This window comes from Leptodactylus fuscus, chromosome 10, assembly GCF_031893055.1.
Source record: "Leptodactylus fuscus isolate aLepFus1 chromosome 10, aLepFus1.hap2, whole genome shotgun sequence".
Classification (NCBI taxonomy): Eukaryota; Metazoa; Chordata; class Amphibia; order Anura; family Leptodactylidae; genus Leptodactylus; species Leptodactylus fuscus.
Window position 1 is genome coordinate 416,274 of NC_134274.1, and position 25,336 is coordinate 441,609.

General features: G+C 52.0%; 1 protein-coding gene across 1 annotated transcript in view; it reads left to right on the forward strand.

Moving 5' to 3' along the window:
• FAM204A (family with sequence similarity 204 member A) overlaps positions 1 to 24,407 on the forward strand; it is a 25,482-nt gene extending 1,075 nt beyond the window's left edge. The window contains exons 2-6 of the mRNA XM_075258122.1: positions 9,287 to 9,332; positions 9,405 to 9,483; positions 14,815 to 14,904; positions 23,676 to 23,785; positions 23,944 to 24,407. Of these exons, the coding sequence (XP_075114223.1) occupies positions 9,287 to 9,332; positions 9,405 to 9,483; positions 14,815 to 14,904; positions 23,676 to 23,785; positions 23,944 to 23,995 (377 nt within the window). The 3' untranslated portion in view covers positions 23,996 to 24,407. The remainder of the gene's footprint in view (positions 1 to 9,286; positions 9,333 to 9,404; positions 9,484 to 14,814; positions 14,905 to 23,675; positions 23,786 to 23,943) is intronic.
• The last annotated feature ends 929 nt before the right edge of the window (positions 24,408 to 25,336 follow it).

A 25,336-nucleotide genomic window follows, 5' to 3' on the forward strand; every position in this document is an offset into this window, starting at 1 on the left:
TCAACTAATAGGGAGAGGAGACCCCACAGACTGTTATACCCCAATACACCCCCCCCCCCCCACCTCCCCGTATAGAAGTCACCGACTAATAGGGAGAGGAGACTCCACAGACTGTTATACCCCCAATACACCCCCCCCCCCCCACCTCCCCGTATAGAAGTCACCAACTAATAGGGAGAGGAGACCCACAGACTGTTATACCCCAATACACCCCCCCCCCCACCTCCCCGTATAGAAGTCACCAACTAATAGGGAGAGGAGACCCCACAGACTGTTATACCCCAGTACACCCCCCCCCCCACCTCCCTGTATAGAAGTCACCAACTAATAGGGAGAGGAGACTCCACAGACTGTTATACCCCAATACACCCCCCCCCACCTCCCTGTATAGAAGTCACCAACTAATAGGGAGAGGAGACCCCACAGACTGTTATACCCCCAATACACCCCCCCCCCCACCTCCCCGTATAGAAGTCACCAACTAATAGGGAGAGGAGACTCCACAGACTGTTATACCCCAATACACCCCCCCCCCCACCTCCCCGTATAGAAGTCACCAACTAATAGGGAGAGGAGACCCCACAGACTGTTATACCCCAATACACCCCCCCCCACCTCCCCGTATAGAAGTCACCAACTAATAGGGAGAGGAGACCCCACAGACTGTTATACCCCAATACACCCCCCCCCCCACCTCCCCGTATAGAAGTCACCAACTAATAGGGAGAGGAGACCCCACAGACTGTTATACCCCAATACACCCCCCCCACCCTCCCCGTATAGAAGTCACCAACTAATAGAGAGAGGAGACCCCACAGACTGTTATACCCCAATACACCCCCCCCCACCTCCCCGTATAGAAGTCACCAACTAATAGGGAGAGGAGACCCCACAGACTGTTATACCCCAATACACCCCCCCCCCACCTCCCCGTATAGAAGTCACCCAACTAATAGGGAGAGGAGACCCCACAGACTGTTATACCCCAATACACCCCCCCCCCCACCTCCCCGTATAGAAGTCACCAACTAATAGGGAGAGGAGACTCCACAGACTGTTATACCCCAATACACCCCCCCCCCACCTCCCCGTATAGAAGTCACCAACTAATAGGGAGAGGAGACCCCACAGACTGTTATACCCCAATACACCCCCCCCCCCCACCTCCCCGTATAGAAGTCACCAACTAATAGGGAGAGGAGACCCCACAGACTGTTATACCCCAATACACCCCCCCCCCCCACCTCCCCGTATAGAAGTCACCAACTAATAGGGAGAGGAGACCCCACAGACTGTTATACCCCAATACACCCCCCCCCCCCCACCTCCCCGTATAGAAGTCACCAACTAATAGGGAGAGGAGACCCCACAGACTGTTATACCCCAATACACCCCCCCCACCACCTCCCCCGTATAGAAGTCACCAACTAATAGGGAGAGGAGACTCCACAGACTGTTATACCCCAATACACCCCTCCCCACCACCTCCCCGTATAGAAGTCACCAACTAATAGGGAGAGGAGACTCCACGGACTGTTATACCCCAAACCATCCCCCACCTCCCCATATAGCGGTCACACAAGAGGAAGACGAGACCCCACGGACTGTTAATAATAATAATATAGATGGGGGGCGCTCTGCTCCTTATATAATATAGATGGGGGGGGGGGGGGGGCTCTCTGCTCCTTATATAATATAGATGGGGGCGCTCTCCTCCTTATATAATATAGATGGGGGCGCTCTGCTCCTTATATAATATAGATGGGGGGGGGCGCTCTGCTCCTTATATAATATAGATGGGGGGGGGGGGCGCTCTGCTCCTTATATAATATAGATGTGGGCGCGCTCTCTCCTCCTTATATAATATAGATGGGGGGCGCTCTGCTCCTTATATAATATAGATGGGGGGGCGCTCTCCTCCTTATATAATATAGATGGGGGCGCTCTCCTCCTTATATAATATAGATGGGGGGGGGCGCTCTCCTCCTTATATAATATAGATGGGGGCGCTCTCCTCCTTATATAATATAGATGGGGGGGGCGCTCTCCTCCTTATATAATATAGATGGGGGGGCGCTCTCCTCCTTATATAATATAGATGGGGGGCGCTCTCCTCCTTATATAATATAGATGGGGGGGCGCTCTCCTCCTTATATAATATAGATGGGGGGGGCGCTCTCCTCCTTATATAATATAGATGGGGGCGCTCTGCTCCTTATATAATATAGATGGGGGCGCTCTCCTCCTTATATAATATAGATGGGGGCGCTCTCCTCCTTATATAATATAGATGGGGGCGCTCTCCTCCTTATATAATATAGATGGGGGGCGCTCTCCTCCTTATATAATATAGATGGGGGGGGGGCGCTCTCCTCCTTATATAATATAGATGGGGGGGGGGCGCTCTCCTCCTTATATAATATAGATGGGGGCGCTCTCCTCCTTTTATAATATAGATGGGGGGCGCTCTCCTCCTTATATAATATAGATGGGGGGCGCTCTCCTCCTTATATAATATAGATGGGGGCGCTCTCCTCCTTATATAATATAGATGGGGGGGGCTCTCCTTATATAATATAGATGGGGGGGGCTCTCCTCCTTACATAATATAGATGGGGGCGCTCTCCTCCTTATATAATATAGATGGGGGGGGGGGCGCTCTCCTCCTTATATAATATAGATGGGGGCGCTCTCCTCCTTATATAATATAGATGGGGGCGCTCTGCTCCTTATATAATATAGATGGGGGCGCTCTGCTCCTTTTATAATATAGATGGGGGGCGCGCTCTCCTCCTTATATAATATAGATGGGGGCGCGCTCTCCTCCTTATATAATATAGATGGGGGGCGCTCTCCTCCTTATATAATATAGATGGGGGGCGCTCTCCTCCTTATATAATATAGATGGGGGGCGCTCTCCTCCTTATATAATATAGATGGGGGGGGGGACGCTCTCCTCCTTATATAATATAGATGGGGGCGCTCTCCTCCTTATATAATATAGATGGGGGGGGGGCGCTCTCCTCCTTATATAATATAGATGGGGGGCGCTCTCCTCCTTATATAATATAGATGGGGGCGCTCTCCTCCTTATATAATATAGATGGGGGCGCTCTCCTCCTTATATAATATAGATGGGGGGGTGCTCTGCTCCTTATATAATATAAGATGGGGGGGGCGCTCTCCTCCTTATATAATATAGATGGGGGCGCTCTCCGCCTTATATAATATAGATGGGGGGGCGCTCTCCTCCTTATATAATATAGATGGGGGGCGCTCTCCTCCTTATATAATATAGATGGGGGGCGCTCTCCTCCTTATATAATATAGATGGGGGGCGCTCTCCTCCTTATATAATATAGATGGGGGGCGCTCTCCTCCTTATATAATATAGATGGGGGGGCGCTCTCCTCCTTATATAATATAGATGGGGGGGGCGCTCTCCTCCTTATATAATATAGATGGGGGCGCTCTCCTCCTTATATAATATAGATGGGGGGGCGCTCTCCTCCTTATATAATATAGATGGGGGGGGGGCTCTCCTCCTTATATAATATAGATGGGGGCGCTCTGCTCCTTATATAATATAGATGGGGGGCGCTCTGCTCCTTATATAATATAGATGGGGGGCGCTCTGCTCCTTATATAATATAGATGGGGGGCGCTCTCCTCCTTATATAATATAGATGGGGGCGCGCTCTCCTCCTTATATAATATTAGATGGGGGCGCTCTCCTCCTTATATAATATAGATGGGGGGGCGCTCTACTTATATAATATAGATGGGGGGCGCTCTCCGCCTTATATAATATAGATGGGGGGCGCTCTCCTCCTTATATAATATAGATGGGGGGGGGGGCGCTCTCCTCCTTATATAATATAGATGGGGGCGCTCTCCTCCTTATATAATATAGATGGGGGGGCTCTCCTCCTTATATAATATAAATGGGGGCGCTCTCCTCCTTATATAATATAGATGGGGGCGCTCTCCTCCTTATATAATATAGATGGGGGCGCTCTCCTCCTTATATAATATAGATGGGGGGCGCTCTCCTCCTTATATAATATAGATGGGGGGCGCTCTCCTCCTTATATAATATGGATGGGGGGGGCGCTCTCCTCCTTATATAATATAGATGGGGGGGGCGCTCTCCTCCTTATATAATATAGATGGGGGCGCTCTCCTCCTTATATAATATAGATGGGGGCGCTCTCCTCCTTATATAATATAGATGGGGGGGGGGCGCTCTCCGCCTTATATAATATAGATGGGGGACGCTCTCCTCCTTATATAATATAGATGGGGGACGCTCTCCTCCTTATATAATATAGATGGGGGACGCTCTCCTCCTTATATAATATAGATGGGGGCGCTCTGCTCCTTATATAATATAGATGGGGGGCGCTCTCCTCCTCATATAATATAGATGGGGGGCGCTCTCCTCCTTATATAATATAGATGGGGGGCGCTCTCCTCCTTATATAATATGGATGGGGGGGGCGCTCTCCTCCTTATATAATATAGATGGGGGCGCTCTCCTCCTTATATAATATAGATGGGGGGGGCACTCTCCTCCTTATATAATATAGATGGGGGGCGCTCTCTCCTCCTTATATAATATAGATGGGGGGCGCTCTCCTCCTTATATAATATAGATGGGGGCGCTCTCCTCCTTATATAATATAGATGGGGGGGGCGCTCTACTTATATAATATAGATGGGGGCGCTCTCCGCCTTATATAATATAGATGGGGGGTGCTCTCCTCCTTATATAATATAGATGGGGGGGGGGGCGCTCTCCTCCTTATATAATATAGATGGGGGCGCTCTCCTCCTTATATAATATAGATGGGGGGCGCTCTCCTCCTTATATAATATAGATGGGGGGCGCTCTCCTCCTTATATAATATAGATGGGGGGCGCTCTCCTCCTTATATAATATAGATGGGGGGCGCTCTGCTCCTTATATAATATAGATGGGGGGCGCTCTCCTCCTTATATAATATAGATGGGGGGCGCTCTCCTCCTTATATAATATAGATGGGGGGCGCTCTCCTCCTTATATAATATAGATGGGGGCGCTCTCCTCCTTATATAATATAGATGGGGTGGGCGCTCTACTTATATAATATAGATGGGGGCGCTCTCCTCCTTATATAATATAGATGGGGGCGCTCTGCTCCTTATATAATATAGATGGGGGGCGCTCTCCTCCTTATATAATATAGATGGGGGGCGCTCTGCTCCTTATATAATATAGATGGGGGGGGGCTTTCTCCTCCTTATATAATATAGATGGGGGGGGCGCTCTCCTTATATAATATAGATGGGGGCGCTCTCCCTATATAATATAGATGGGGGGGCTCTTCTCCTTATATAATATAGATGGGGGGGGCTTTCTCCTCCTTATATAATATAGATGGGGGGGGGGCGCTCTCCTTATATAATATAGATGGGGGCGCTCTCCCTATATAATATAGATGGGGGCGCTCTTCTCCTTATATAATATAGATGGGGGGCGCTCTGCTCCTTATATAATATAGATGGGGGCGCTCTCCCTATATAATATAGATGGGGGCGCTCTTCTCCTTATATAATATAGATGGGGGACGCTCTCCTCCTTATATAATATAGATGGGGGCGCTCTTCTCCTTATATAATATAGATGGGGGGGGGCGCTCTCCTTATATAATATAGATGGGGGCGCTCTCCCTATATAATATAGATGGGGGCGCTCTTCTCCTTATATAATATAGATGGGGGGCGCTCTCCTCCTTATATAATGTAGATGGGGGCGCTCTCCTCCTTATATAATATAGATGGGGGACGCTCTCCTCCTTATATAATATAGATGGGGGGCGCTCTCCTCCTTATATAATATAGATGGGGCGCTCTCCTCCTTATATAATATAGATGGGGGGGGGCGCTCTCCTCCTTATATAATATAGATGGGGGCGCTCTCCTCCTTATATAATATAGATGGGGGCGCTCTCCTCCTTATATAATATAGATGGGGGCGCTCTCCTCCTTATATAATATAGATGGGGGGTGCTCTGCTCCTTATATAATATAGATGGGGGGGGCGCTCTCCTCCTTATATAATATAGATGGGGGCGCTCTCCGCCTTATATAATATAGATGGGGGGCGCTCTCCTCCTTATATAATATAGATGGGGGCGCTCTCCTCCTTATATAATATAGATGGGGGGCGCTCTCCTCCTTATATAATATAGATGGGGGGCGCTCTCCTCCTTATATAATATAGATGGGGGGGGCGCTCTCCTCCTTATATAATATAGATGGGGGGGGCGCTCTCCTCCTTATATAATATAGATGGGGGGCGCTCTCCTCCTTATATAATATAGATGGGGGGGGCGCTCTCCTCCTTATATAATATAGATGGGGGCGCTCTCCTCCTTATATAATATAGATGGGGGGGCGCTCTCCTCCTTATATAATATAGATGGGGGGGGGGCTCTCCTCCTTATATAATATAGATGGGGGCGCTCTGCTCCTTATATAATATAGATGGGGGGCGCTCTGCTCCTTATATAATATAGATGGGGGGCGCTCTCCTCCTTATATAATATAGATGGGGGCGCGCTCTCCTCCTTATATAATATAGATGGGGGCGCTCTCCTCCTTATATAATATAGATGGGGTGGGCGCTCTACTTATATAATATAGATGGGGGACGCTCTCCTCCTTATATAATATAGATGGGGGCGCTCTGCTCCTTATATAATATAGACGGGGGGCGCTCTCCTCCTCATATAATATAGATGGGGGGCGCTCTCCTCCTTATATAATATAGATGGGGGGCGCTCTCCTCTTTATATAATATGGATGGGGGGGGCGCTCTCCTCCTTATATAATATAGATGGGGGCGCTCTCCTCCTTATATAATATAGATGGGGGGGGCACTCTCCTCCTTATATAATATAGATGGGGGGCGCTCTCCTCCTTATATAATATAGATGGGGGGCGCTCTCCTCCTTATATAATATAGATGGGGGGCGCTCTCCGCCTTATATAATATAGATGGGGGCGCGCTCTCCTCCTTATATAATATAGATGGGGGCGCTCTCCTCCTTATATAATATAGATGGGGGCGCTCTCCTCCTTATATAATATAGATGGGGGCGCTCTCCTCCTTATATAATATAGATGGGGGGGGCGCTCTACTTATATAATATAGATGGGGGCGCTCTCCGCCTTATATAATATAGATGGGGGGCGCTCTCCTCCTTATATAATATAGATGGGGGGGGGCGCTCTCCTCCTTATATAATATAGATGGGGGCGCTCTCCTCCTTATATAATATAGATGGGGGGCGCTCTCCTCCTTATATAATATAGATGGGGGGCGCTCTCCTCCTTATATAATATAGATGGGGGGCGCTCTCCTCCTTATATAATATAGATGGGGGGCGCTCTGCTCCTTATATAATATAGATGGGGGGCGCTCTCCTCCTTATATAATATAGATGGGGGGCGCTCTCCTCCTTATATAATATAGATGGGGGGCGCTCTCCTCCTTATATAATATAGATGGGGGGGCGCTCTCCTCCTTATATAATATAGATGGGGGGGCGCTCTACTTATATAATATAGATGGGGGCGCTCTCCGCCTTATATAATATAGATGGGGTGGGCGCTCTACTTATATAATATAGATGGGGGCGCTCTCCTCCTTATATAATATAGATGGGGGACGCTCTCCTCCTTTATATAATATAGATGGGGGGCGCTCTCCTCCTTATATAATATAGATGGGGGGGGGCGCTCTCCTCCTTATATAATATAGATGGGGGCGCTCTCCTCCTTATATAATATAGATGGGGGGGGGCGCTCTCCTCCTTATATAATATAGATGGGGGGCGCTCTCCTCCTTATATAATATAGATGGGGGGGCGCTCTCCTCCTTATATAATATAGATGGGGGCGCTCTCCTCCTTATATAATATAGATGGGGGCGCGCTCTCCTCCTTATATAATATAGATGGGGGCGCTCTCCTCCTTATATAATATAGATGGGGCGCTCTCCTCCTTATATAATATAGATGGGGGGCGCTCTCCTCCTTATATAATATAGATGGGGGCGCTCTCCTCCTTATATAATATAGATGGGGGCGCGCTCTCCTCCTTATATAATATAGATGGGGGCGCTCTCCTCCTTATATAATATAGATGGGGCGCTCTCCTCCTTATATAATATAGATGGGGGGCGCTCTCCTCCTTATATAATATAGATGGGGGCGCTCTCCTCCTTATATAATATAGATGGGGGCGCTCTCCTCCTTATATAATATAGATGGGGGGGCGCTCTCCTCCTTATATAATATAGATGGGGGCGCTCTGCTCCTTATATAATATAGATGGGGGGGGCGCTCTCCTCCTTATATAATATAGATGGGGGCGCTCTGCTCCTTATATAATATAGATGGGGGGCGCTCTCCTCCTTATATAATATAGATGGGGGGCGCTCTGCTCCTTATATAATATAGATGGGGGGGAGGGGCTTTCTCCTCCTTATATAATATAGATGGGGGGGGGCGCTCTCCTTATATAATATAGATGGGGGGGGGCGCTCTCCTCCTTATATAATATAGATGGGGGGGGGCGCTCTCCTTATATAATATAGATGGGGGCGCTCTCCCTATATAATATAGATGGGGGCGCTCTTCTCCTTATATAATATAGATGGGGGGCGCTCTGCTCCTTATATAATATAGATGGGGGCGCTCTCCCTATATAATATAGATGGGGGCGCTCTTCTCCTTATATAATATAGATGGGGGGCGCTCTCCTCCTTATATAATATAGATGGGGGCGCTCTTCTCCTTATATAATATAGATGGGGGGGGGCGCTCTCCCTATATAATATAGATTGGGGGGGGGTGCTCTCCTTATATAATATAGATGGGGGGCGCTCTCCCTATATAATATAGATTGGGAGGGGGGTGCTCTCCTTATATAATATAGATGGGGGGCGCTCTCCCTATATAATATAGATTGGGGGGGGGGGTGCTCTCCTTATATAATATAGATGGGGGGCGCTCTCCCTATATAATATAGATTGGGAGGGGGTGCTCTCCTCCGTAGTCCCACAGGCCCGGATGGGGTTAGAGGGCACCGCCCACCTGATATATATTCTCCTCCTCATATGTCCTAGATAAATCAGTGCTCCTCCTACTTCATAGGTCTGTGGGCGGGGATTATGTTCTGGGGGGGGGGCTCTATAACCCCTCCCTCTCCTAAGTCGTCTCTTCTTCTGTGTTATTAGGTAAGCGGCAGATCCGACCTCCGGAGCAGCAGGAAGCTGATGAGAGGTGGGCGGGGCGTGCTGAGGGGGAGGGGCTCCTATAGGTGACAGTAAGTACTGATTGTGTGGTCTGTGACAGCGCCCTGGACACCCTGCAGAAATACTTTGGGGTCAATGATCATCTTCAGCCTCCTGTGTGCAGCAAGGTCATGAAAAAGGTGAGTCCTCCCCCCCTCCCCCTTCCCCACTACCGAAATTATCACCGGCTCTTATATTAAAGTTTTTTCTCCAAAAAAAGGGGCTCAGACGATGGTTAGTGTAAAGAAAACCGTGGCCCCACAGAGGGTCAGGTGAGTATACAGGTGAGTATATGCCCAAAATCCACTGATGGTTGTTTATATCCAAAATACTAAAGTTTTATTATTCAGCATTAAAAACACCAAGAACAATGTACAAAAATGGGCAAGAGCCATATAATAACTGGCCGCTGCACTGAATCACCACCAAGTCTGACAATTACACGGCTCATACATGTGTATGTAACATGATAACAAGTATGTGATCTCACCATAAGCCATCCATACATGCAACCAACAGGAGCCGTATAACATCCAAATACAGAGGGGTAAGAAGAGCAGTATGAGGTGTAAACCTGCACAATGGTGAGGCGACTCCCTATATGTCTATGTATGGCATTGTAGACGGTATGGGGATAATAGATATCTGTGTAGGACCGAGCTAGTCCATATATCCAACCAGTCATGTGACATAACCTTACCCATAGTGTGGAGGTGGCTAAGAGATGGTGGTGAGGCAGTAAGCAGGGCCACAGACCCGACGCAGGGGATGGACACATCTATGGGTAAGGTTGTGTCACATGACTGGTTGGATATATGGACTAGCTCGCTCCTACACAGATATCTATTATCCCCATACCGTCTACAATGCCATACACAGACATATAGGGAGTCGCCTCACCATTGTGCAGGTTTACACCTCATACTGCTCTTCTTACCCCTCTGTATTTGGATGTTATACGGCTCCTGTTGGTTGCATGTATGGATGGCTTATGGTGATACCACATACTTGTTATCATGTTACACACATGTATGAGCCGTGTAATTGTCAGACTTGGTGGTGATTCAGTGCAGCGGCCAGTTATTATATGGCTCTTTTAATGCTGAATAATAAAACTTTAGTATTTTGGATACAAACAACCATCAGTAGATTTTGGGTATATACTCACCTGTATACTCACCTGACCCTCTGTGGGGCCACGCTTTTCTTCAGTTGTGTTGGTAAGCATACATTACTATGATAAGGCCGTCTCATGTGCTGTAAGGGAATGCACTAGTAAATTTGCGTTAGGAGTCTTCCGTGCCCTCTCTCTCTCTATACACTGTGTGGCCCCCCTCTCTCTCTATACACTGTGTGGCCCCCTCTCTCTCTCTATACACTGTGTGGCCCCCTCTCTCTCTCTATACACTGTGTGGCCCCGTGCCCTCTCTCTCTCTCTCTCTATACACTGTGTGGCCCCGGACCCTCTCTCTCTCTCTCTCTATACACTGTGTGGCCCCGGGCCCTCTCTATACACTGTGTGGCCCCGGACCCTCTCTCTCTCTCTCTATACACTGTGTGGCCCCGGACCCTCTCTCTATATACACTGTGTGGCCCCGGGCCCTCTCTATACACTGTGTGGCCCCGGGCCCTCTCTATACACTGTGTGGCCCCGGGCCCTCTCTCTCTATACACTGTGTGGCCCCGGGCCCTCTCTCTCTATACACTGTGTGGCCCCGGGCTCTCTCTCTCTATACACTGTGTGGCCCCGGGCCCTCTCTCTCTATACACTGTGTGGCCCCGGGCCCTCTCTCTCTATACACTGTGTGGCCCCGGGCCCTCTCTCTCTATACACTGTGTGGCCCCGGGCTCTCTCTCTCTATACACTGTGTGGCCCCGGGCTCTGTCTCTCTATACACTGTGTGGCCCGGGCTCTCTCTCTCTATACACTGTGTGGCCCCCCTCTCTCTCTCTATACACTGTGTGGCCCCGGGCCCTCTCTCTCTATACACTGTGTGGCCCCCTCTCTCTCTCTATACACTGTGTGGCCCCGGGCCCTCTCTCTCTATACACTGTGTGGCCCCGGGCCCTCTCTCTCTATACACTGTGTGGCCCCGGGCCCTCTCTCTCTATACACTGTGTGGCCCCGGGCTCTCTCTCTCTATACACTGTGTGGCCCCGGGCTCTCTCTCTCTATACACTGTGTGGCCCCGGGCTCTCTCTCTCTATACACTGTGTGGTCCGGGCTCTCTCTCTCTATACACTGTGTGGCCCCCCTCTCTCTCTCTATACACTGTGTGGCCCCGGGCTCGCTCTCTCTATACACTGTGTGGCCCCGGGCTCTCTCTCTCTATACACTGTGTGGCCCGGGCTCTCTCTCTCTATACACTGTGTGGCCCCCTCTCTCTCTCGGGCCCCCGTGCTCTCTCTCTCTGTATACACTGTGTGGCCCCCTCTCTCTCTCTATACACTGTGTGGCCCCCTCTCTCTCTCTATACACTGTGTGGCCCCGGGCCCTCTCTCTCTCTATACACTGTGTGGCCCCCTCTCTCTCTCTATACACTGTGTGGCCCCCTCTCTCTCTCGGGCCCCCGTGCTCTCTCTCTCTCTATACACTGTGTGGCCCCCTCTCTCTCTCTATACACTGTGTGGCCCCCTCTCTCTCTCTATACACTGTGTGGCCCCCTCTCTCTCTATATACACTGTGTGGCCCCCTCTCTCTCTATATACACTGTGTGGCCCCCTCTCTCTCTCTATACACTGTGTGGCCCCCCTCTCTCTCTCTATACACTGTGTGGCCCCCCTCTCTCTCTATACACTGTGTGGCCCCCTCTCTCTCTCTATACACTGTGTGGCCCCCTCTCTCTCTCTATACACTGTGTGGCCCCCTCTCTCTCTCTATACACTGTGTGGCCCCCTCTCTCTCTCTATACACTGTGTGGCCCCATCTCTCTCTCTCGGGCCCCCGTGCTCTCTCTCTCTATACACTGTGTGGCCCCCGTGCTCTCTCTCTCTATACACTGTGTGGCCCCGGGCCCTCTTTCTCTATACACTGTGTGGCCCCGGGCTCTCTCTCTCTATACACTGTGTGGCCCCCCTCTCTCTCTCTATACACTGTGTGGCCCCGGGCCCTCTCTCTCTATACACTGTGTGGCCCCGGGCCCTCCCTCTCTCTATACACTGTGTGGCCCCGGGCCCTCTCTCTCTATACACTGTGTGGCCCCGGGCCCTCTCTCTCTATACACTGTGTGGCCCGGGCTCTCTCTCTCTATACACTGTGTGGCCCCGGGCTCTCTCTCTCTATACACTGTGTGGCCCCGGGCCCTCTCTCTCTATACACTGTGTGGCCCCGGGCTCTCTCTCTCTATACACTGTGTGGCCCCCTCTCTCTCTCTATACACTGTGTGGCCCCGGGCTCTCTCTCTCTATACACTGTGTGGCCCCGGGCCCTCTCTCTCTATACACTGTGTGGCCCCGGGCCCTCTCTCTCTATACACTGTGTGGCCCCGGGCCCTCTCTCTCTATACACTGTGTGGCCCGGGCTCTCTCTCTCTATACACTGTGTGGCCCCGGGCCCTCTCTCTCTATACACTGTGTGGCCCCGGGCTCTCTCTCTCTATACACTGTGTGGCCCCGGGCTCTCTCTCTCTATACACTGTGTGGCCCCGGGCTCTCTCTCTCTATACACTGTGTGGCCCCGGGCCCTCTCTCTCTATACACTGTGTGGCCCCGGGCCCTCTCTCTCTATACACTGTGTGGCCCCGGGCTCTCTCTCTCTATACACTGTGTGGCCCCCTCTCTCTCTATATACACTGTGTGGCCCCGGGCTCTCTCTCTCTATACACTGTGTGGCCCCGGGCTCTCTCTCTCTATACACTGTGTGGCCCGGGCCCTCTCTCTCTATACACTGTGTGGCCCCGGGCCCTCTCTCTCTATACACTGTGTGGCCCCGGGCCCTCTCTCTCTATACACTGTGTGGCCCCGGGCTCTCTCTCTCTATACACTGTGTGGTCCGGGCTCTCTCTCTCTATACACTGTGTGGCCCCGGGCCCTCTCTCTCTATACACTGTGTGGCCCCGGGCCCTCTCTCTCTATACACTGTGTGGCCCGGGCTCTCTCTCTCTATACACTGTGTGGCCCGGGCTCTCTCTCTCTATACACTGTGTGGCCCGGGCCCTCTCTCTCTATACACTGTGTGGCCCCGGGCTCTCTCTCTCTATACACTGTGTGGCCCCCTCTCTCTCTCTATACACTGTGTGGCCCCGGGCTCTCTCTCTCTATACACTGTGTGGCCCCGGGCCCTCTCTCTCTATACACTGTGTGGCCCCGGGCCCTCTCTCTCTATACACTGTGTGGCCCCGGGCCCTCTCTCTCTATACACTGTGTGGCCCGGGCTCTCTCTCTCTATACACTGTGTGGCCCCCCTCTCTCTCTCTATACACTGTGTGGCCCCTTCTCTCTCTCGGGCCCCCGTGCTTTCTCTCTCTCTATACACTGTGTGGCCCCCTCTCTCTCTCTATACACTGTGTGGCCCCCTCTCTCTCTATATACACTGTGTGGCCCCCTCTCTCTCTCTATACACTGTGTGGCCCCCTCTCTCTCTCTATACACTGTGTGGCCCCCTCTCTCTCTCTATACACTGTGTGGCCCCCTCTCTCTCTCTATACACTGTGTGGCCCCCTCTCTCTCTCTATACACTGTGTGGCCCCCTCTCTCTCTATATACACTGTGTGGCCCCCTCTCTCTCTCTATACACTGTGTGGCCCCCTCTCTCTCTCTCTATACACTGTGTGGCCCCCTCTCTCTCTCTATACACTGTGTGGCCCCCTCTATCTCTCGGGCCCCCGTGCTCTCTCTCTCTATACACTGTGTGGCCCCCATGCCCCCTCTCTCTCTATACACTGTGTGGCCCTGGGCCCTCCCTCTCTCTATACACTGTGTGGCCCCGTGCCCTCTCTCTATACACTGTGTGGCCCCCTCTCTCTCTATACACTGTGTGGCCCTGGGCCCTCCCTCTCTCTATACACTGTGTGGCCCCGTGCCCTCTCTCTATACACTGTGTGGCCCCGGGCCCTCTCTCTATACACTGTGTGGCCCCGTGCCCTCTCTCTATACACTGTGTGGCCCCGTGCCCTCTCTCTATACACTGTGTGGCCCCGTGCCCTCCCTCTCTCTATACACTGTGTGGCCCCGGGCCCTCTCTATACATTAGCGGGGGGTGGCACCTGGTGTATGCCAAGGCTGCAGCACATTCTCGGCTGGGGGCAGGAGCGGAGGCGGCTGAGCAGATTGTGCGCTGGCTGGAGGCGCCGCTCACTGTAACTACAGCTTAGTTTTGGAGGAGCAGTAGAGGTGTCGGCTCCATTGGACCCTCCACCTATAGACCCCCTATATGATGTAAGATGGGCCTGCAGTGATTGTATGTGGTCTCTCACCACTGCTTGCTGTCTCTTCCTGATTCCGCTACTAGTGACAGTCTCTTTTGTTTGCAGTCTCGACTGGAGCAGAACATGGATGAAGCTCTGGAGAAGGGAGACATTATAGAAGCAGAAGAGCTAAGTGACCGCCTGGCCACGAGAGAGGTGAGTGCCGGCTAATGCCACATGGCCTGGGCATCAAAACCCAACACTGTACTCCATAGAGTGCTCAGCACTAACAACCCCCAACACCCGCGCACAGCCAGAGGAGTAAGCAAGAAAATCAGGGGAAGAGACCGCTCGCAACGTGACGAGAAAGGAAGAGTGATGTCACTACTGTATAATATTACTGATATCTGGAGGGTGATGTCACTACTGTATAATATCACTGATATCTGGAGAGTGATGATGTCACTACTGTATAATATCACTGATATCTGGAGAGTGATGTCACTACTGTATAATATCACTGATATCTGGAGAGTGATGTCACTACTGTATAATATCACTGATATCTGGAGAGTGATGTCACTATTGTATAATATCACTGATATCTGGAGAGTGATGTCACTACTGTATAATATCACTGATATCTGGGGAGTGATGATGTCACTACTGTATAATATCACTGATATCTGGAGAGTGATGTCACTACTGTATAATATCACTGATATCTGGGGAGTGATGTCACTACTGTATAATATCACTGATATCTGGGGAGTGATGATGTCACTACTGTATAATATCACTGATATCTGGAGAGTGATGTCACTACTGTATAATATCACTGATATCTGGAGAGTGATGTCACTACTGTATAATATCACTGATATCTGGGGAGTGATGTCACTACTGTATAATATCACTGATATCTGGAGAGTGATGTCACTACTGTATAATATCACTGATATCTGGGGAGTGATGTCACTACTGTATAATATCACTGATATCTGGGGAGTGATGTCACTACTGTATAATATCACTGATATCTGGGGAGTGATGTCACTACTGTATAATATCACTGATATCTGGGGAGTGATGATGTCACTACTGTATAATATCACTGATATCTGGAGAGTGATGTCACTACTGTATAATATCACTGATATCTGGGGAGTGATGTCACTACTGTATATCACTGATATCTGGAGAGTGATGTCACTACTGTATAATATCACTGATATCTGGGGAGTGATGATGTCACTACTGTATAATATCACTGATATCTGGGGAGTGATGATGTCACTACTGTATAATATCACTGATATCTGGAGAGTGATGTCACTACTGTATAATATCACTGATATCTGGGGAGCGATGATGTCACTACTGTATAATATCGCTGATATCTGGGGAGTGATGTCACTACTGTATAATATCACTGATATCTGGAGAGTGATGTCACTACTGTATAATATCACTGATATCTGGGGAGTGATGTCACTACTGTATAATATCACTGATATCTGGGGAGCGATGATGTCACTACTGTATAATATCACTGATATCTGGAGTGATGATGTCACTCCTGTATAATATCACTGATGATGTCACTCCTGTATAATGTCACTGATGATGTCACTCCTGTATAATGTCACTCCTGTATAATATCACTGATGATGTCACTCCTGTATAATGTCACTGATGATGTCACTCCTGTATAATGTCACTGATGATGTCACTCCTGTATAATACGACCCTGGCACTCTTCTCATCCAGTATATCACTTCTATGTGCTCCCTGTACTTCCCGTTCTGGCCTTGTTGTCCCCGTCTGGTCGGTGACTATTGGTCTCCCTGAGGGGGCGCCAGAGTCTTTGCCTGGCTTGTGACTTGAGGGTCGGGGGTGGGTGTGCAGGTGCCGCTGACGCCGACCTCTCCCGGACACTGATGCGCCTCATTTCTCTCAGTAATCAGAGGCAGGAGCTGGAAGAGGCTGATAAACGCCGTGCTCCGGGGCGCGCTTCCCGCAGAGCGTTAATCCCGTTCCTGTCCTAATAGGTGAAACTAATTTCTGATGTATAACATTTCTAAGCCCTTAAATAGCATCTTGGAAGCTGCAGCTTTGATGGAGGTGGCCCCGCGCCAGCAAAACAAATAACCCCGGCTCAGCGCGCCGCCGCAGCCCAGGAAGGGACAAGGCTCTGCCCGCGAACTTGGAGGCAGCTGGCCGTACTGCCTGCTACCTGGGACTGCGGCCGGCTCGGGGGACTCCTCCATGCTGACTGTAACCTTGTGAGCTGACTTGGCGTCCATGTTATCAGAGCGTTCGCAGCAGAGCCGTGTTTGCCTGGGGTCCTGATTAAGAGTCTGAAGGGTAAATCTGCCAGACAAAGCCGCGCTCCCCCCTGACCGTGGCGGCCGGATCAGTGATTGACGCCGAATGTTTGTTTATTTATCGGTATAAAGCTGGGATAATTACACACTGATTACACGCCGCTGGTTCAGGGGTGTGCGGCGGGCCTGGCTGCTGACACGGGGCTATGACGTCATCACACAGGTTAGCATCAGGCGCAGGGGCCGGGCGGCGCTGGCGATTACTGCAGACAATGGCGAGCTTCCGCCGCCGCTGCCGCCGCCACATTAATCAGCATGTTTTCTCTTTTAATTAAAAGCATTTTAGTAAATGAAAGCCCACAGCAAAACACATGTATAATTTGTTTGTAATTAGCTGCTAATTGCTGGTAGTTGCGGCTTAGCTCCCTCGGATTCTTTCTTCCTGATTGCCATTTTATTAGCGGCCTCGTCATTAATTAATCTTTTTTTCTAATTAGCTTATAAAACTGTTGATGGCACATTATTGTAAATGTGATTGTAAGTTCAAAGCGTGTTAATAAGCTTCCTACACCACCAGAGATAAAGCCGCCGCCGCACCAAAAATAGAGAGGATATTGGGGACACCGCACCCCTCAGCACCCCGGAGGTGTCATCTCCACAGGTGGAGCCCTTATTGTGGCATAGAGTAAGCAAAACTTCTCGTCATCTACTGTCGAGGGCAGAGAACTGCGCCATCTGCTCATACAGCACTGACAGACTCCCATCATCCCTGGCCCTATCTGTGCTGTGCCCCTCTTCAGTCTGTATAGGTGGTGGTGGGGGGGTGTTCTGTGCCCCTCTTATCTCTATACATAGTGGTGTGCCCTCTCTATAGAAAGTGGGAAGGGGGATGTGCTGTGCCCCTCTTCACTCTTTATAGATATTGCGATGCCTAGGCTGTGCTCTTCATCAGTCTCTATGGGCGGTGGGGTGCATGCGCTGTGCTCCTCGTCAGTCTCTATAGGCGGTGGGGTGTGCGCTATGCTCCTAGTCAGTCTCTATAGGCGGTGGGGTGCGTGCGCTGTGCTTCTCGTCAGTCTCTATAGGCGGTGGGGTGTGCGCTGTGCTCCCTGTCAGTCTCTATAGGCGGTGGGGTGTGCGCTGTGTTCCTTGTCAGTCTCTATAGGCGGTGGGGTGTGTGCTCCTCGTCAGTCTCTATAGGCGGTGGGGTGTGCACTGTGCTCCCTGTCAGTCTCTATAGGCGGTGGGGTGTGCACTGTGCTCCCTGTCAGTCTCTATAGGCGGTGGGGTGTGTTGTGCTCCCTGTCAGTCTCTATAGGCGGTGGGGTGTGTGCTCCGTGCTCCTCGTCAGTCTCTATAGGTAGTGGGGTGTGCGCTATGCTCCTCGTCAGTCTCTATAGGTAGTGGGGTGTGCACTGTGCTCCTCGTCAGTCTGTATAGGCGGTGGGGTGCGTGCGCTGTGCTCCCTGTCAGTCTCTATAGGCGGTGGGGTGTGCGCTGTGCTCCTCGTCAGTCGCTATAGACAGTGGGGTGTGCGCTGTGCTCCTAATCAGTCTGTATAGGCGGTGGGGTGTGCGCTGTGCTCCCTGTCAGTCTGTATAGGCGGTGGGGTGCGTGCGCTGTGCTCCCTGTCAGTCTCTATAGGCGGTGGGGTGTGCGCTGTGCTCCCTGTCAGTCTCTATAGGCGGTGGGGTGTGTTGTGCTCCCTGTCAGTCTCTATAGGCGGTGGGGTGTGCGCTGTGCTCCTCGTCAGTCTCTATAGGCGGTGGGGCGTGCGCTGTGCTCCCTGTCAGTCTCTATAGGCGGTGGGGTGTGCGCTGTGCTCCTCGTCAGTCGCTATAGACAGTGGGGTGTGCGCTGTGCTCCTAATCAGTCTGTATAGGCGGTGGGGTGTGTTGTGCTCCCTGTCAGTCTCTATAGGCGGTGGGGTGTGCGCTGTGCTCCCTGTCAGTCTCTATAGGCGGTGGGGTGTGCGCTGTGCTCCCTGTCAGTCTCTATAGGCGGTGGGGTGTGCGCTGTGCTCCTCGTCAGTCTCTATAGGCGGTGGGGTGTGCGCTGTGCTCCTCGTCAGTCGCTATAGACAGTGGGGTGTGCGCTGTGCTCCTCATCAGTCTGTATAGGTGGTGGGGTGTGCGCTGTGCTCCTCGTCAGTCTCTATAGGCGGTGGGGTGTGCACTGTGCTCCCTGTCAGTCCGTATAGGCGGTGGGGTGTGCACTGTGCTCCCTGTCAGTCTGTATAGGCGGTGGGGTGTGTTGTGCTCCCTGTCAGTCTCTATAGGCGGTGGGGCGTGCGCTGTGCTCCTCGTCAGTCTCTATAGGCGGTGGGGCGTGCGCTGTGCTCCTCGTCAGTCTCTATAGGCGGTGGGGTGTGTGCTCCGTGCTCCTTGTCAGTCTCTATAGGTGGTGGGGTGTGTGCTCCTCGTCAGTCTCTATAGGCGGTGGGGTGTGTGCTCCGTGCTCCTCGTCAGTCTCTATAGGCGGTGGGGTGTGTGCTCCGTGCTCCTCGTCAGTCTCTATAGGCGGTGGGGTGCGTGCTCCTCGTCAGTCTCTATAGGCGGTGGGGTGTGCGCTGTGCTCCTCGTCAGTCTCTATAGGCGGTGGGGTGTGCGCTGTGCTCCCTGTCAGTCTCTATAGGCGGTGGGGTGTGCGCTGTGCTCCCTGTCAGTCTCTATAGGCGGTGGGGTGCGTGCGCTGTGCTCCCTGTCAGTATCTATAGGCGGTGGGGTGTGTGCTCCGTGCTCCTCGTCAGTCTCTATAGGTGGTGGGGTGTGTGCTCCGTGCTCCTCGTCAGTCTCTATAGGCGGTGGGGTGTGCACTGTGCTCCTCGTCAGTCTGTATAGGCGGTGGGGTGCGTGCGCTGTGCTCCTCGTCAGTCTCTATAGGTGGTGGGGTGTGCACTGTGCTCCTCGTCAGTCTCTATAGGCGTGGAATGCGTGCGCTGTGCTCCTCGTCAGTCTCTATAGGCGGTGGGGTGTGCGCTGTGCTCCTCGTCAGTCTCTATAGGTAGTGGGGTGTGTGCTCCGTGCTCCTCGTCAGTCTCTATAGGTGGTGGGGTGTGCACTGTGCTCCTCGTCAGTCTGTATAGGTGGTGGGGTGCGTGCGCTGTGCTCCCTGTCAGTCTGTATAGGCGGTGGGGTGTGCGCTGTGCTCCCTGTCAGTCTGTATAGGCGGTGGGGTGTGCGCTGTGCTCCCTGTCAGTCTCTATAGGCGGTGGGGTGTGTTGTGCTCCTCGTCAGTCTCTATAGGTGGTGGGGTGTGCACTGTGCTCCTCGTCAGTCTCTATAGGTGGTGGGGTGTGCACTGTGCTCCCTGTCAGTCTCTATAGGCGGTGGGGTGTGCACTGTGCTCCCTGTCAGTCTCTATAGGCGGTGTGGTGCCTGCGCTGTGCTCCTCGTCAGTCTCTATAGGCGGTGGGGTGTGCGCTGTGCTCCCTGTCAGTCTCTATAGGCGGTGGGGTGTGTTGTGCTCCTCGTCAGTCTCTATAGGTGGTGGGGTGTGTGCTCCGTGCTCCTTGTCAGTCTCTATAGGCGGTGGGGTGTGCGCTGTGCTCCCTGTCAGTCTCTATAGGCGGTGGGGTGTGTTGTGCTCCTCGTCAGTCTCTATAGGTGGTGGGGTGTGTGCTCCATGCTCCTCGTCAGTCTCTATAGGCGGTGGGGTGTGCGCTGTGCTCCCTGTCAAGTCTCTATAGGCGGTGGGGTGTGCGCTGTGCTCCCTGTCAGTCTCTATAGGCGGTGGGGTGTGTTGTGCTCCTCGTCAGTCTCTATAGGCGGTGTGGTGCCTGCGCTGTGCTCCTCGTCAGTCTCTATAGGCGGTGGGGTGTGCGCTGTGCTCCTCGTCAGTCTCTATAGACGGTGGGGTGTGTTGTGCTCCCTGTCAGTCTCTATAGGCGGTGGGGTGTGCGCTGTGCTCCTCGTCAGTCTCTATAGGCGGTGGTGCCTGCGCTGTGCTCCTCGTCAGTCTCTATAGGCGGTGGGGTGTGCTGTGCTCCTCGTCAGTCTCTATAGGCGGTGGGGTGTGTTGTGCTCCTCGTCAGTCTCTATAGGCGGTGGGGTGCGTGCGCTGTGCTCCTCGTCAGTCTCTATAGGCGGTGGTGCCTGCGCTGTGCTCCTCGTCAGTCTCTATAGGCGGTGGGGTGTGTTGTGCTCCTCGTCAGTCTCTATAGGCGGTGGGGTGTGTTGTGCTCCTCGTCAGTCTCTATAGGCGGTGGGGTGTGCGCTGTGCTCCCTGTCAGTCTCTATAGGCGGTGGGGTGTGTTGTGCTCCTCGTCAGTCTCTATAGGCGGTGTGGTGCCTGCGCTGTGCTCCTCGTCAGTCTCTATAGGCGGTGGGGTGTGCGCTGTGCTCCTCGTCAGTCTCTATAGACGGTGGGGTGTGTTGTGCTCCCTGTCAGTCTCTATAGGCGGTGGGGTGTGCACTGTGCTCCTCGTCAGTCTCTATAGGCGGTGGGGTGCGTGCGCTGTGCTCCCTGTCAGTCTCTATAGGCGGTGGGGTGCGTGCGCTGTGCTCCTCGTCAGTCTCTATAGGCGGTGGGGTGTGCTGTGCTCCTCGTCAGTCTCTATAGGCGGTGGGGTGTGCGCTGTGCTCCTCGTCAGTCTCTATAGGCGGTGGGGTGTGCGCTGTGCTCCTCGTCAGTCTCTATAGGCGGTGGTGCCTGCGCTGTGCTCCTCGTCAGTCTCTATAGGCGGTGGGGTGTGCTGTGCTCCTCGTCAGTCTCTATAGGCGGTGGGGTGTGTTGTGCTCCTCGTCAGTCTCTATAGGCGGTGGGGTGCGTGCGCTGTGCTCCTCGTCAGTCTCTATAGGCGGTGGTGCCTGCGCTGTGCTCCTCGTCAGTCTCTATAGGCGGTGGGGTGTGTTGTGCTCCTCGTCAGTCTCTATAGGCGGTGGGGTGTGTTGTGCTCCTCGTCAGTCTCTATAGGCGGTGTGGTGCCTGCGCTGTGCTCCTCGTCAGTCTCTATAGGCGGTGTGGTGCCTGCGCTGTGCTCCCCTTTGTAGTTGATAGGGGGTAGGTCATCTTCCCTGGCTGTGTAGATGGCAGGGGGACGACTGTGCACCCCGGTTTTGGTCCTAGGAGCTTCTCCCCGTTCAGCGCTCCTGATTTCCCCTGATTGTCGCTGGTCCAGTGCGGGGGGATTTAGTAGGAAGTGTGACCAAAATTGAAAATTGGATAAAAAACTGCATAATGTCACATTACTATAAAGATGAGGGGGTAATTTGTGGCGACTTTTTTGCTAATTTTCCTCAAGCCTGAGAATAAGGGGCTGTCACCCATTCTGTGCATCAGGCCTGACAGTGCCAATGATCCGTGAAATAGTCTGCCGCTGGCTTTGTTCTGATAAGAATGAACAAATCTGCACAAAGCCGCGCGCCCGGAATCTCATTTTCATACGTGCATGCCGCCTGAAAGGAATAAGCTGTTTGCTGACTTGATTAATCAGACAATTGAGGATTTTTTTTTTTTACTTCTTTGTCGCTTTGATCTTTGCCGTCTCCAAGGTAACGCGGGTGACACTAATGTCGAGCTGGAGTTAAGACAATCGGAAATTGTCGCCGTTCTAAATATTTTTTATAAGGATGCGGCAGGTGGAGCGGGAGGGCTGACTCCAGTCGCCGCTCCCTACCTGGGGATTGGCGCGGGCCCCACTGAGCACTTTTTTTGGGTTTGTGTCGCCTTGTAAACATGGCAGTGCCCATCTGTCCTTCTGTGTATTCTCCAGGGGGGGGGGGGGGGTGATACATTACAAGGTGCGGGCATTGTGTCCACGGCACAAGATGATTTACACACTCTAAACCTGGAAAATTGAAAGGAATTTAAAGAAGGAGAGAAGAGAAAAATCCCAGCGCCGCCTGTGTATTGGCTGGAGGTGACGCCGCGGCGGCGGCTTTACAAATCTTCTAAGTGGCTGTAAAGATGATCGCCTCGAGGGAGCCGCCAGACCCGGCTTCTGAAACCAGCTAAAGCCCTTATCTGCTATCCAAGCAAAGTACCATTAATCTTCCTGAAAGACCTTTTATGGCTTTTAATATCGCCCAAATTAGAACATTTTACACCCCGGCTTCCTGAAATCTAGTGATAAAAAGCCTTTAGAGCTTGGTTTTCTTCGCCGCAGCCTCCGACCAATTTCCAGTCGGCTGCGATAATGTTTAGACACCTTAATTAAAATGCAGCAAAATACGGGATGTTCCGTGCGAAAAGTGCGGAGGATTGTCGACAAAAGACTTTGCTTGTATTATGTTTTGTGTATCTGTACGAGCGCAGATAGAAGTGGCGGCTGCACCGCTCTCCCAGTCAAGGGGTAATGGGGGGGTGTCCACTCATAGTTTTGGGGCCGGTGATCCTTTTAGACTGGCTGGACGCTGGGATATCCCAGTAACAAAAGGCTCAGTGAGTAAAACTACAAGGAGGCAGTAAGCACTGGCACCACAAAGGGGACAGGTTTTTGATATCTAAGCTGTGCTATGATCCCATCTCCTCTCTGGCCAGTAGCTTGGTGCCCGGCCGCGATCTTTGCGAGTCGGATCCTGGTTGTGGTTTTGCACTCCTGACAATGATGTGAAGAGATCTCCAGCCGTGATAATAGCGCGCTCCCCTCCCCGACACGGCTCTAATCCCGTAATCCCCTATTCACGGAGCGGCGCTCACATCCAGTGTCTTTCTTTACAGATTGCAGTGAAGATCACAAAGGCAGCCGCTTATCACAGACACATGAAAGCCAAGGAAGAGCCGCAATCTTCACCAGATTCTGCCAACAAGAGGAAGGCTCCGGCCTGGGGGTGAGCACAAGCCGGGACCTTGCCTTTTGGGGCCCCTAATCTTGACTTGAGCTAAATATTTGTCCCAGTCAGTGACCTCACGTTTTTCAGGTCCTCGGAGCTGGCCCGTGGCGCCGTCTTGGACAGGTCATTCATCTTCTTGTTTTCTTATTTTTCAGATTTGAAGCCAAGAAAAGATGGGAAACGAAAAGTAACATGGGCTACATGTGACGGGGAGCGGCAACACGGATGCGCGTGTGACAGAGGTCGCTAACATGGATGAGATGGGAGCCAGTAACACATGTACGTGTCAGCAGAGTCTGTAACAGGCGTGTACCTGTGATGGCAGCCAGTAACACACATGTACATGGGGGACCGTGCAGATGACACGTGTGTGGATCCTTGGCCGCTCTGTCTTGTGTAGATTTGGTTCCCAGGATAATCCTTACCCTAGATGATGGCGGTGATTGTCCTGAACCACAAATAGTCCTTAATGTTCGTGATGAACAATCTTTGCCTCAGCATGTGGTGACACCAGCGAGCAATAGCTGCCTCCAAGTGGTGGTAGTTGTAGGCCCCGCCCTTGCGCCCTCGTCTGTCCATTTGATGTTGTAATAAAGTTGTGATTGGTTGGTTATAATAAGACTGGCTCATGTGATCACATGTTCCCTCCTGGTCTCCTCCCTCCTGGCTGGCAGTGGCCTCCTGTACAGGTAAGTACCGCCCGCCTCTTAGTCACTTGTCCGCTTGTGCTGGTCCCGCCTCTTAGTCACTTGTCCGCTTGTGCTGGTCCTGCCTCTTAGTCACTTGTCCGCTTGTGCTGGTCCTGCCTCTTAGTCACTTGTCCGCTTGTGCTGGTCCCGCCTCTTAGTCACTTGTCCGCTTGTGCTGGTCCCGCCTCTTAGTCACTTGTCCGCTTGTGCTGGTCCCGCCTCTTAGTCACTTGTCTGCTTGTGCTGGTCCCGCCTCTTAGTCACTTGTCCGCTTGTGCTGGTCCCGCCTCTTAGTCACTTGTCCGCTTGTGCTGGTCCCGCCTCTTAGTCACTTGTCCGCTTGTGCTGGTCCCGCCTCTTAGTCACTTGTCCGCTTGTGCTGGTCCCGCCTCTTAGTCACTTGTCCGCTTGTGCTGGTCCTGCCGCTCGGAGCCAGATGTGACCGTCTCTACTACGACCTCCTGATAACCCTGCTGGTTCTGCCCATGGTTTCTATAGCACACGAGAAGAGAAGACATGACAGGAACTCCATGTGCAGAAGCTTGTGCTGACGTTACCATGGCAACCTCAGAGCAAGCACAATACTCCAGTGATGGCAGCAGTTCGCTATCTGCGGTGGTCCCATTAGGATTGGCGAGGGTCTCGGCAGTCAGATACTAATCCTATATATTCATTTTGTGGTGTAACCCTGTGTGCTGCTCATGTCTCTGTGACGTAGCTCGCCCGTTTTAGGGGGTGGTATATATGGGGTTAGCAGACCTAGGTGATTTTTTTGTCCATAGCTGGCCGGGATTGTAGGGCTAGGCTTTGATCTGGCGCTGATTGTAAGATGGGATCACTCCACTTACTGTACAACTTC